The 12760-nt window shown below is 41.6% G+C and overlaps 1 protein-coding gene across 1 annotated transcript in view; it reads left to right on the top strand.

Annotated features, from left to right (window-relative positions):
* Positions 1–5526, top strand: part of LDLRAD3 (low density lipoprotein receptor class A domain containing 3) — a 109028-nt gene extending 103502 nt beyond the window's left edge. The window contains exon 6 of the mRNA XM_053946230.1: positions 675–5526. Coding sequence (XP_053802205.1) covers positions 675–936 — 262 coding nt within the window. The 3' untranslated portion in view covers positions 937–5526. The remainder of the gene's footprint in view (positions 1–674) is intronic.
* The last annotated feature ends 7234 nt before the right edge of the window (positions 5527–12760 follow it).

Genomic DNA, 12760 nt, shown 5'->3' with positions numbered 1-12760 from the left:
CTGAGCTGATAAAACCATCAGCAGTTTTGGAGCTACTTGCTCCCAGTGCCTGTTACCAATCTGCTCAACCCTTACTTGCTTGCTATCAGAACAGTTTTCCTGAATGCAGTGCTCATCTTGCCTGTGCCTACTTAACAGTTGCTCTGCATGTGATCTCATGACAGCCAAACTGATCTGACAGTGTGGAGAATTCAGTTTATTTATTTGTAGACTGTAAGCCACTAATGTCTGTCACTTAGTGGAGGTTTCCTTGGAGTTTTCTTCTGCTCACATCATCATCTCTAGGTGTAAATCCGCCACTTAATATTACTTCTTTTAGTGTTTTCTCTGGTGTAAATGTTAAACAGAAAAGTTTTTTACCTTTTGCACAGCTGTCTTTGAGCCAGCTTTGTTGGAAGTCCATAGCCATCTAATTCAACATGTGGATTGTTAAACAGGTTGTAATTACTATGTTGCACCTTGGCCAGAAACCTTGCTTCCCAGTGGTGGTGTGGATATTTTGAAATTACCTGAATAATGTGAGCAGGTCTGAGATCTCTTGATACATCATAATTGAAAAGCTAAGAAATACTGTTTGTTTTTTTCATCATTGGAATACTATGTACTATGGAATACTATGTACTATCTTCTGTCCGAGTTTTCAGTAACTTCTTACTCTGTTGTGTGTCTTACAGCAGACCACCTTGGTTTGACCTTCCTCCACCACCTTATTGTTCTGAATCAGAATCCCCTAATCAGCCAGACCTTCCTCCTTACCGCTCTCGCTCGAGAAGCTTATCCAGCACAGACACCCCCGTGGCAGAAAGTCCTGTGGGTACATCCAACAGCTGGACAAGAGATGTCCATGGCAGCATGGATGGGCACAGAACTCTGCTGGAGAGGACAGTAGATCAGAGTGATCCTCTGGTCAGCCACACTGCTGAAAGAGAAGTGTAACTGCTCCAGTAGTTGGGATGGCCAGAAGGCATTTACTGTGTCTGTGTGGGTTATTCTGCTGTGGTTAATAGGTTTCAGGGGGACATGTGCCTGAACAATGACTTACTTTGAATTCACACTGATTTAATATTTGAATTCAGCATTTTGGGCTCATCAAAGGCAGAGCAAGGAGAGCTAAACCTAGAGTCACATCCACTCTCCACAGTATTTCTGTGAGCAAGTTCTGGTTCAGACAAGTAAGGGAAGCATCAGTGCTTTGTCAAAAGAACTCATGTGGTGTATTTATTGGACTGCTTACTGTATATGAATGTATATATGTCTGTGTATAATATTTACAGAAGTTGCACACGAGAGTTCTGCCAGAAGGACTCTTGTTTTCAGACTGCCTTCCACGTGGCAGACTGCCTTTCAACGTGGGAGCTATTTCTTCTTCAGTCTGGTGCCAACTGGTGGTCACTGAAGCACATGAGAGGCACTCAAGCTGCTTGGAGGTCTGGTGCCAATGCCAACCTCCTGGCAGTGCCCAAATTGCATAAAATCTCCTATTTGACCCATCTCTGTGTGGCCTGGAACATTCTCACTGTGAAGGAGGCTTAAGCTTGTGAGGATCCAACAACTCTTAACTAAGCAAGGTTTTTTTTTTTCCCAGATGCCAGTATCTAGGCCAAATTTGCATGGGTTGTCTCAGCAACACCACAAAGGTTGGCTTACCTGTCAAATGTCAAAGCTGAGTACAGAGGCACCAAAGCTTCTCAAAACAACAGAGCAAGACTTCTTTTCCTGTGTGGCATAACATTACTCCATGTATTCCCTTTAAAAAAAAAAAAACCACAACTAAACAACAAAACAAACCCCCAAATTGTTCCAGCAAAATTTTCAACACCAAAACTGCTCTGAGGCAAACACCCAGCACAGAAAGCTTTAATGTCAGTGAGTAGTTGTTATATTTATAAAATACCTGAAAGCAGGTCATGCAGTGAAAGGTGTGGGCTTGGCATCCCATCTGCAGCATATGTGTGTACATGCATGGATACACGTGTAATATTGTGTGTAGGTATGTACATAGTGTATCACTTGGGTTTAGTTCTACTACACCACAAGAACTCTAATGTCAAAGTTTTGGTTTTGATAAACTCATTGGTTTTCACAGAGTTTGTATTATTCACATTCATTTGGTTGAAATTCTAGCTTCTGCAGCAGAATTATTTATGTCTGTTCTGTCATAAGTTTTGTAATGGTCTCCTGTCAAATGTGTTTCAGTGCACCTTGTTGAATCACCATGTGAAAGCACCTCTGAGGTTAAAGGTATTTAGAGAGGCAAGAGGGAAGAAGCTGTGAATTTAAATGCCACTGCAGTGCTGTACTTGTGCTCAGTATACAGAAAAGTGCAGTGTCTTCCTCTTGTCTGGGGGGAAATTTGAAAAATTATTTATTTTTGTCTATCCCACATTTCCCACTCTTTCTATGTAAAAAGGAAGAGTGTCATTAAACAGACCTTTCTGTTTAAAGGAAGGGAAGGAAGCTGACTGCCCACACCTTCTGCTTTCTTCCTCCCCATCTTTGTAAGGTTGAGTCTTTTGCCCAAAGGTTACATGCTCAGAGCCCAAGAATTTGGAGTGTAAGTAAGGCAACAACTCAAAATCAGTCTCAGTTCTCATAAATACACCTGAATTTTTAGGGACGGGGTTAGGGTGTTGTTGTTTTTTTGGTTTTTTTTTTTTTCCATTTCCAGCTTTGGAGTCTGTTGCCACAATATGCAAGAGGCACAGATCAGAGAGATTTACAAGCACAGGTCATTCCAGGACTGAGGACATGGTGGGGAGTCCTGGAGAATTCTAATGCTGATGGGCTAGGCTGACTTTGGAAGCAGATTAAGGGCAGCTTTCATTACAGGCTTAGGCAGCCTGTGGTGAAGTGCATTGGTCAAGATGCTCCTAGGTCCTTGCAAAGTAATGTACAGGAGTGGCTCAGATTTCATCCTTGCTGAGAACTCAAGCAATGTAATTATGCTGTCCTGCACAAAGCAGGATTTAGCTTTATTAGTGACTGACCAAGGTCATAGGCAGACTGTTGTCTTTGCACAGAGCAGACAGCTATTCTTTATTTTACAGGTAGATCAGGCTCAGGTATGTGACTGAGTTAATAGTACAGGTGGGTGCAGGGACATCTCCTGTGATCACTGGACCCTGCTGTCTCTCTTGCCTTTCAATAAGGTTCTGCTTGGCCTCTGTAAAAGAGCTGTGTTATGCTGTATAAGAATTAACCTTACTGGTTTTCTGTTGCAGTTTTAGAAACTTTGTATTAGTCTTGAAAACACACCATTGAAGAGTTTGCAGTAGTTTCATTGTAATTAGGTATCTTTTTAATTTTAAAGTTACCTAAAGCTGTATTAGTGAAACTAAATCTTTGTGTCCACTACCCCTCAAACAAGCCTTCCACGGGGGATTGCATTTCACCATGTGTATTCTAAGACACCAGAGGGTGTGCAGCCCAAATATCGTGTGCCTATGGCATCTGAAAAATGTTGCCTCACATTACTAAGATATAGGAAAAGAGTAAATATAGCCTGTTTCTTCTGTTTTCTGTGTCAGTCACTCTCATATATGTACATACATATATTAAATACTCTTTCAGGATGTATATATTCATGTAACTTTTGCATTAAGATAATCCATTTGGACTTTAACAAAAAAAAAAAAAAAAGAAAAAAAAAAGAAAAAAAAAAGAAAAAACATTCTTAATGGTGTGATGTTTTCCCTTCCAGCTAAGGGTGTATTTATCTTTGTATAGGAATCCTCTAGTTTTTGAGAACACAACTTAAAAGGAGATTGTGCCTTTCTGTTCGAATGTCAATTGGAAAAGCTGTTACCTGCATTTCTGGGTGTTGTTACATATGGTTGTCTAGAAATCCAGAAAGAGCATCAAGTCTTGTCTTCCTCTTTGTTGTTACTTATGGGGACCACTCAACTTTAAGGACTACAGCAATTCAGTATCTTTTTCCAAAAAGGTGTGCTAAAACTTGGGGTGGCTCATCTTACTCTAATTTTCTGGTAGTAGAACAGGTTTGCTACACGGATTTCTTTGGAAATTGCTGTAGTATCACACAGAAGTTGTTTATGATGTATCATTTCTTGTGTGTTAATACAGCATTACACTGCATTATTCAGTGGAATCTTTGGGAATTGTGCTGATGAAATTAAATATTTAATTGAAAATCCTGCAGCTTGTAAGGCTGAAGTTAAATGTTCATCCAATACCATGTGGTAGGGTTTCTTTACGGTAGCAGGTAAAATTGGAATTGATCATCGCAATTGTTCTTAACCTTTTAGTTTGATGTTAGTCATCCAAGAGCTTTCCTTTCTACTTAATATTTCAACAAATTGATGTTATTTCAAAGACTTATTTTTACAAAAGTAAAATCAATTAAAGTTCTCTTCAAGAGCCAAATTCTGTTTCCACATCTGTACTGAATGGTGACCACTGTGTTGAGTAGTTCTCAGTGCAGCTATTAATGTATTTGAACAAAAGAGTTTGAAGAAATGACTACTTGAAGTAAGTGAAGGCATGTCAGAAAGAAGGTCATTTAAATACAAATACAATAAATAAAATTCAGGAGCTTCAGCTGTAACCTCTGCTGAAATCAGTGTGCTGTATATTTAAAATGAAGCCAATAGTGATTCTACTTGATAGTAATCTGAAGTTCCTTGTAAGGCAAATTACCATTTGCCTCTCTGGTATTGGAAATGGAAAACTGGCACTGATGCTTTTAAAAGAGAGCCTGTGAATAATTTTCTTGGCTCTTGTCTGCAGTGACATACACAAAAACACTGACTGTGTTGCAATATATAAATAACTGCATTCCTTCTTCCTCTACTTTTAAGCCAAATCACTTTTATTTACACCACTTCACTTTGATACAGCTAATAGGGCCCTTGTGATAGATTTAGAAACTGAGTGGAGGAAAGAGATGACTCTCACTTTAATTAATGCTGCAGCTTGTTAATCTTGTGCTCTTTCCTTTTAGACATCGTAGCAAAGACAAATGGTTTTAATAGATAAGGAAAACTATTAATGATGAAAAGGATGGAGGGACACTGATTGTGATTTTTAATGAACATTTAAAATTGTATAAATGAAGAAAAAATTTAATGCTGTATTTTTAATGCGGTGATCAAATGACAAGTACTGATTTTAACTGTTGCTTATTGGAAGCTACTTTGCATACAATGCCTGGAACTGGCATTATATGGAATAAATGGTAAGACAAGGGCTTTTCTTGTAGTTCTTACTAGATCTGCAGTATTTTTTTTATTAACAAAAGGTTATATTACACCCATGGACTAAAATATGGACTGCAGGAATTTCAGTACTGTGCTGGATCCTGCCTGAATGTATCCCAGTACAGGACTGTGGCCTTCATTTGTCTTTTTTCCTGATCTGAGGGGTTTTGTCAACTTGAAATGGAGAAATTACCTAAATGCTTTAAAAGAGGTTGTATGTTGAAAACCAACCTTGTCTTAAACTTTTGTAAACTGGAAATCTTCAAAAATGTATTCTGTATTCCTGAATAAAATTGGTGTTTTAATAGTGTTCACAAGTGGGCATGTCCCCTGTCTCATAGAGTCTCAGTTGTTCTAGCCTCCTACATGAGGCTTCTTACAATTTCTTTTACATTCCATGTTAAGTTTTGTTAATCCTTTGTGGGTTTTAAGTATAGTTTTTAAACAAAGTGATATTGGAAATCACATGCACCTGTGTGTAAAAAAATCTACTGATCCATATTTATACAAATGAAAATTGCTTAATATCATAATTTCTCATTTTGCTGTCCTGTTTGTGCTATCAAAGATGAGGCATCAGAACCAGTTTTGTTGTCTGCTTTGTTGCAAAGCTCTAGAGGCCGCAGCAGAGGTTGGTGCTCTGTGCTGGCTGCTGTATATGGATTTAGCAGCAGAGCTCAGGGGCTGTCAGCATTAGCCTCTACCTCCCCCTTTCTGCCTGCCACTTCCCCACCACTCATGTGCCCAGCACAATGTTCCCGTTTATATCCAGGTCTGTGATCCACGTGCCGGCAGATTCAAGTGGAGATGCTCTGGGGAGGCAGCGTGTCTGGCTGTGGTCCCGGGTCGGGACTCTGCCCCTGGCAGATGCCTTGTGCAGGCATCACCACTGTCAGGGGAACCATCAAAGTCCAGACCCACTTCTTGTCAAAGTCCTCTCACTCAAAGGATTACTGTAAGAAGTACCCTGATGTTAAAAAGTTATTTTCCCAGACTAAGGAGAACTAATTCAAATGTTACGTCTAAATAGTTGAATCTCTGTAGGTATACAGAAGTTGATAGATTCCACTTCCATGATTCTTCTCCACTTGCTAACTTCACAGAGGCATGCCAGTTTTATTGTTATCCTCATTAATTAAATCACATGCCCTGACTCAGATTCTCAGATGGAAATCTTTGTTTGGTGCTGGCAAGCTGCCCCAAAATAGCTGTGGATCCAGAATTCACACCAGCAGCATGAGGGAGATGGAGCTGTTGAGGCTGCCACAGTGGGCTCTCTGCAGGAGAGGGAATGCTGCGGTCTCAAGGCTGGCTCAATCAGTCACACCCCAGCAAAAGCTGTGCTTGAGAAATGTTGATGATAAATACTACAGTCTCCAGCTAAGCTCCCTAATTAATCTTTTTCATTCTCTCTGCTTTGATTTGTTTAAAGATCCTATTTTTTACACCTTAAAAATTAAATAGGCAGCAGTGATTTCTGAGTGCAACATCTTTTCTTGCTGCTTTGCAAGCAGTCTGTTATTCAGTCAGCCTCAATTATCTGTTGGAGAGAGAACTAAGCAGCTTTTCACTGTTTGGGGAGCTGTAGTCCAAAATGATGTATTGTTATTAATTGAAGCAAAGACATCTTCATGCGTAAATTCACAGCTCTTCTTTGGTTTTCAAAGCAAAGTTGAGGGTATGCATATTGCATAAAGCACTTTGGAAAAGTACTGGGTGGATCTCTCTAGGGAATTAACTTTTCTGTTTATCTGCCAAACATACTGTGAATAGATAAACTGACACATGATTCTCTACTCTCCAAAATCCCAGTAGTATTCCTTACCGCCTTATTGTGGGGACCACTGGAGAAGAAGACGTAGAGCAGTTTTGGGGCTGATCTGACCCTTAGCATTTCTATGGGAATGGGGACAAAGTGTTTCAGAAGGTGCAGTTGCTTTGATGCTGGATACCATGCAGAAGACCCCCATTCACTGAGAATTGATTTGGGACCATCACTTCCTATATGCTTCCCAACAGCCACTGTAAAGGTGGGTTTTCTTTTTTTTCCTCCTACTCTGTTCTTACCTAAGGTTAATTCCTATCAGTTACCCTGAGGTAAAACCTTTCATCTCTCATTATTTGATACCACAGCCTGTAATGCCTTCAGATTTAAACCACTTTCAGCACACAAAAGTACAATAACCTTCACCTGTGCAGGAGCAATGGGAGTAACATCTCAGCTTTACCCAAACCTCTCACTTCTCCAGGAGCACCCTGGCAGCATCATTTTGACTGAATGAATCTGAGCCTCTTACATTTATTTACAACACCTACTATTTCCTTGACAGATGCAGGTGGGTCCTGTAGTGGCACAGTGATGAAGAAGTACGATGTTGTGTTTGACAGAGTAGATTTTTCTTCTCATTTGTTGTTGACAAGAGTTATTTCAGAAAATGCTCCAATTGCTTCTTGCCCAACGCTGCATCCAAAGTAGCACTATCTCACAGAGATGTGGGGCAAAGGGAGGACAATAAGGTTGGCTGTTTAATGTATACGTATTATATTGTATATGTATATATTGTATATGTATATGCTTTGGAGATTTCTTATGTGTTCCAGCTCTTGTACCTGAATAAGAAATATTTAAGTACTGCACAATAAGTGAATTTGCAGACTAAGGAAGTATAGTTGATAACTTGGCTGTTCTTTTGCTAATTTCTGTTTACTCAAATATGATGCATAGTCAAGAGCAAAAATTCTCCATGCATCTGTTGGCTGTGTTTATTGTTCTCCCTTGGCAATCTGTGCAGAGCAGAGGAGTTAGCAGAACCAATGAATTACCTGAAGTGGATTTGGAGAGTGCTTTGCTTCAGAAATAAAGGAGCTGGCTTACATATCCACTTGCAAGGTGTCACGTTAGATACACTGGTTAAGACATGAGTTACATAAAATAAAATCGTACCTGAGCTTCTACAGGAAAAAAAAAAAAAAGGCAGCAAACCTGAGAGATGCAGCAGATCTTCATCAGCAAGGCCAGTCTAGGAGCTGGCTGCAGGTCAGGGTTAGAAATTCCTGCACTGTGACCCTGAGTGAAGCTGCAAGTGCAGCACCCACAGGAAAAACCAATGGTTGTTTCAGGTTTGATAGCATGAGGTAGTCTCTCTAGTATCTCATACCTGAAACATGTGAAAATCATTCTAGACCAATTGTCAGCTTCCTTCAGGAAGCTGCATGGAAATTGTTTGGCTGCTTTGGTTGCATCATGTTTCTCAAGCAACTAACCACTCTCTCTCCCTTTTTATCCATTGCAGAGATGGGAGGAAGATTTGAACTGTTTAAGTAGGGACAGCTGAGACAGGGAGAGACATCAAAATGAGTTTCAGAAATAACAGAACATGCATCTTCCAAGATCTAGCTTCCTGACCACTGGATAGTGTTGTCTTATCCGTGTATTTGAAATCTTTTAAATCCATTCCATTTAACAGAAGATTTTTTGCAGATTTATGGAGGAAAAAAAAAAAAAGAGGTAAGTCTGGATGTGCAGGTAACTGTTTTAAGTTCTTTTTCTTTTTGTGAAAATTCACGTAGTCGTCAAAAAACATGAACAAATGTTTGAATTCCTTATTTGCTTCTATCTTCTAGGTATTTGTTAGCTCTGTTACTTCTGTAGACTTATTGAAACTCTATTTCACATGGTGGAGGATTTTTGCTCTAGAACAGGATTCCAGGCTAGGTCTTAACCTAGAGTAGATATTTCTGTAGGTTTCCACAAAGGAAGCTTGTAGCTTAATGAATATGTGGACTCCAAAAGGGAGCTGGGGAATATACTGGAAATGGATTGCTGTAAATAATGCTGGTTTAAAGATGCACACTGGAATTACAGTGTGTGGAGGGGAGGGCCACAGGTAGTACAGGCCCTGAAGGAACACTTTGTCAGGTGGCTGGCACCAACATTTTCTGCTTTATGGAACTGGGAAAAGGAGGGGGAGGAGGTGGGAGGGAGAAATGTAATTTTGACCCCGAGTTTATAGGTAGCCCAAAGAGACAGAATGAACTGCAGAGAGAAGACTGTGACCTGGCTGCCTTTCATGCAGGCATTTGAAAAATTAGCTCAAGATAGTGCTTTGAAGGGTAATATTATTAAAAAAATAAAAGAAGTCCCCACTTTTTTTTCTTGATACTGATATCGAGAACAAGATGGCTAACGTGGGCAAGAGTGATTCAGAATGATTTTTGGATGTTTTTTTTTTTCCTTTGAAAATTTAGGTGAAATTAATTATGGAATGCCAGCAGCATCCTAACTAAAGTGAGTGCTTTCATCTCACCTCCTGCTTTTAAAATAGCTGTGCTCTTATCTCTGCTTTGAGGAAGGGGGTGCGGGGGGAGAGCACCCTGGTGCTCTTGCAGCCTGACAGTCACCAGATGAATGAAATGCCTTAGAAGACCTGAGGCCATTAAAACCTGCCAGGAAAGATATTAAGAGCCTGCCAATGTGCTGATAGCATGTTTTGTGTTAATCTGATGAAGTAAGCAGAGGAGCTGTTCCCAGCACAGGCCAGGTGCAGCCTAGGGAAGCACTTGCTGCGCTCAGCAGGATGGGCTTTGAACTGTTCTGGGCTGTAAAGGGAAGGTGTGATGTGACACCAAGATAGAGGACCAAATGCAAAACCCTAAGAGGATGATGTTCTGGCTGGGGAGGAAAAGGCAGACAGGGAGTTGGAGTGCTAATAGCATTGCTGCCTGCTAGTCCCAACAGGGCAGCCCCTGCTCTTGGTTTTTTCCCTGGGGGCGTGTGTATATGCCACATGCCTGGTGAAATCCCAGGTCAGGTGAGAGTTGAAGGCAATACGACTGTGTCAGGGTGAGCCTCCCTTCAGCTCCTGGGTAATGAGCCTTATAACCCCATTGTAAGCAGAGGTTAATCCTGCTGCATGGTGGGCTGGTAGCACCAGCAGCTCCAGTGGCTTTCATTACCTCTTAGTGCACAGGATATGCCTGCACAGGCACACCCCAGGGTTTCACATTCCTTTGAAGTAACAGGCACTTATTTCAGTGGATGCAGTGTGATCTGGCATTCTGCAATCACCTGCAGCCAATGGTTCTGGGATCCATGTGAGGAGAGATCTTTGATTGCTAGATATGCTCAATACAAGGGCTTTGGACTTCAGCCCTCTTACAGTGACTGAGGACAGTAGCTGAACCTCTGTGGCAGCCCCAGGACTAAGTCTATCTGAAAGCCCTTAAAGCACATTATGGGATTCAATTATCTCCTTTAACAGAAGCAGCACAGATCATTTTTACCACATGGACTGTGACAGGTCTGAAAGCGAAGGGGAAGAGGGTATAGGAGCATGAACTGTCATCTGGAAACAGGTTTGTGCTGTACTCTTTGGTGAGTGTCTGACTTCACACCATGAGTCACCTATGAAGGATCCCTGAGACTGTGGGGAGGCTTCCCCTCACCACCATGTACTGTTAGGAAATTGCTGAGAGTTTATTAAGATGCCCTGAAGAATTTTGGATTTTTGTGTCTGTGGTTGCATCTCTTCTGTCAGCTTGGTATTACATGTCCATTTAGTGAAGGTCTGGTTCTCCTGTGCATGGTCTGTCTGAAGGCTGCCTTCTGCCCTTGCTTTCTCTTCAGCTTACATGACTGCTTTACAGTGCCCTGCTGTTGAATTCAAGGAATTAAAGTAACCTCTGAGCTTTGGGATATTTTCACAGCCCAACATTTGCCTAATATCCAATCTAAACCTCCTCAACTTGAGGCCATTTCCTCTCATCCATGTCATGTGTTAGCTGGGAGGGGAGGCCAACCTCCACCTGGCTACAATCTCCTTTCAGGCAGTTGTAGAGTGATAAGGTCCCCCTTGACCCTCCTTTCCCCCAGGTTAAACAATCCCAGCTCCCTCAGCTGCTCCTCACAGGACTTGTGCTCCAGACCCTTTCCTGTTGCTCTTCTCTGGACACACTCCACCATCTCAATATCTTTGTTGCAGTGAGGGTCCCAGAACTGGACATAGCACTTGAAGTTTGGCCTCACCAGTGCCCAGTACAGGGGGACAGTCTAGCTGGTCACACTATTGCTGAAACTAGTCCTGATAATTTTGTCCCAAAGCTTGCCAGCAGGGAGATCCGGCTGCACTGTTATGGCTTGACCAACTTCTTAGGTCTCTGCTCACTGTCTTTAGGCAGCCAGTGGGAAGAAGCAGCTAAGCAGCCTTCTTCTGAAGTGGCAGGTTGGGAAAGCCTCTCCCTAGCAGCACTCTGGTGATGGTTTGGTAATTCAAGACATGCCTGGCCTCTGATGCACCACTCATCCTAATGCAGCCATATTTTCAGCCAGCAGCCCATGCAAGGGGTAGTGTACTTCTCTGTAAGCAGTACTCTGCATTCAGAAAGATGAGCAGTGAATTAGTTATGATGTGTTTGTGGTTTTCAAGTGTCTTGTTTTTTCCAGCAGGAAATTAGTAGCTTCAGCTGTACTCTGGTGAGTCTAGGAGTCACAACTTAAAGAAGAACCTTTCAAAACCAGGTTCCAAACAATAAAACATCTTAGATGGTTACTGTTGTGTTAATGACTCGGTGAATAAACAAATCACTGTGTGGCCCTTCATGTTTCTAGACTGCCTGGTCTTCCTTTTCCCCCTGAAGCCTACCTGCATCACCCAAAAATCAAACACAAGGCAATATAATCAAATACAATTCAATAGTCTCCTTTTCCTTCTCTGGCAGGGCTTGTTTTTCATCCTGTGCTACGGAACAAGGCGGGCATGAAGACATGAAGTTGAATTTGTTGCACCCTCTCTGGTTCAGCAAGAAATTACTCAGATTTTTTTCCAAGGTCAATGAGTTGCCATCATGTCCCTACAAGCTTGCACTCCCTGGTAGAGACATGAAAAATGATCCTTTGTCTCTCATGTGACACTGGCACTGTGGGTGACAAAGGCTTCCCTCTTTATGCCTGCTTATGTTTCGGTGTTGTGCATTTTTCTAGATAAGCTGTGTGGCAGCCCTCTCGTCAATCAAACTTGGTGCTGGCCCATGAACTGCAGCCCTAGAGCGCTCCCAGCTGGATTTGACCCCGCTGAAAGCAGGGTAGAAGGAGCTGGTGGTTCTGGGGGGCTGGGATTGTGTCCAGTAACATCACATTTCTTTGCTGAGAGCTGTGTGCTCAGATAAATAAGTGGACCTGTGGAGTATTAGCCTGATTATTTAGCAACCTCTCCTTGAACTGTGTGAAGCATTTAGTCTTTAGTCTGCAAGTAAAGCAGTGATTCTCAGTTAAGGTAAAAGAAAAGGGGAAAGTATCAAGAAATTGGCACTGGGTTGCTTTTAGACAAGCTTCTGGAAAATGCCAAAGAGAAGCACTTTGTCATTTTCTAGTTGAAGAATATTAGTTCTAGGCTTTTAATTTTGAAATGTTGAATGACCTCTTCAACACACCCCCACCCCCCAAATGAGACTGCTAATGAAACAAACAGATGGTGATTTGAATAGAGTAAAAGGACATCATAAGGATGTGCTTTGAAACAGCCAGACAGAACAAATTACGCAGGACA

This window comes from Vidua chalybeata, chromosome 6 (genome assembly GCF_026979565.1).
Source record: "Vidua chalybeata isolate OUT-0048 chromosome 6, bVidCha1 merged haplotype, whole genome shotgun sequence".
NCBI lineage: Eukaryota > Metazoa > Chordata > Aves > Passeriformes > Viduidae > Vidua > Vidua chalybeata.
The sequence above is the reverse complement of the archived record's forward strand: the minus strand, read 5'-3'. Positions and strand labels throughout refer to the sequence as shown.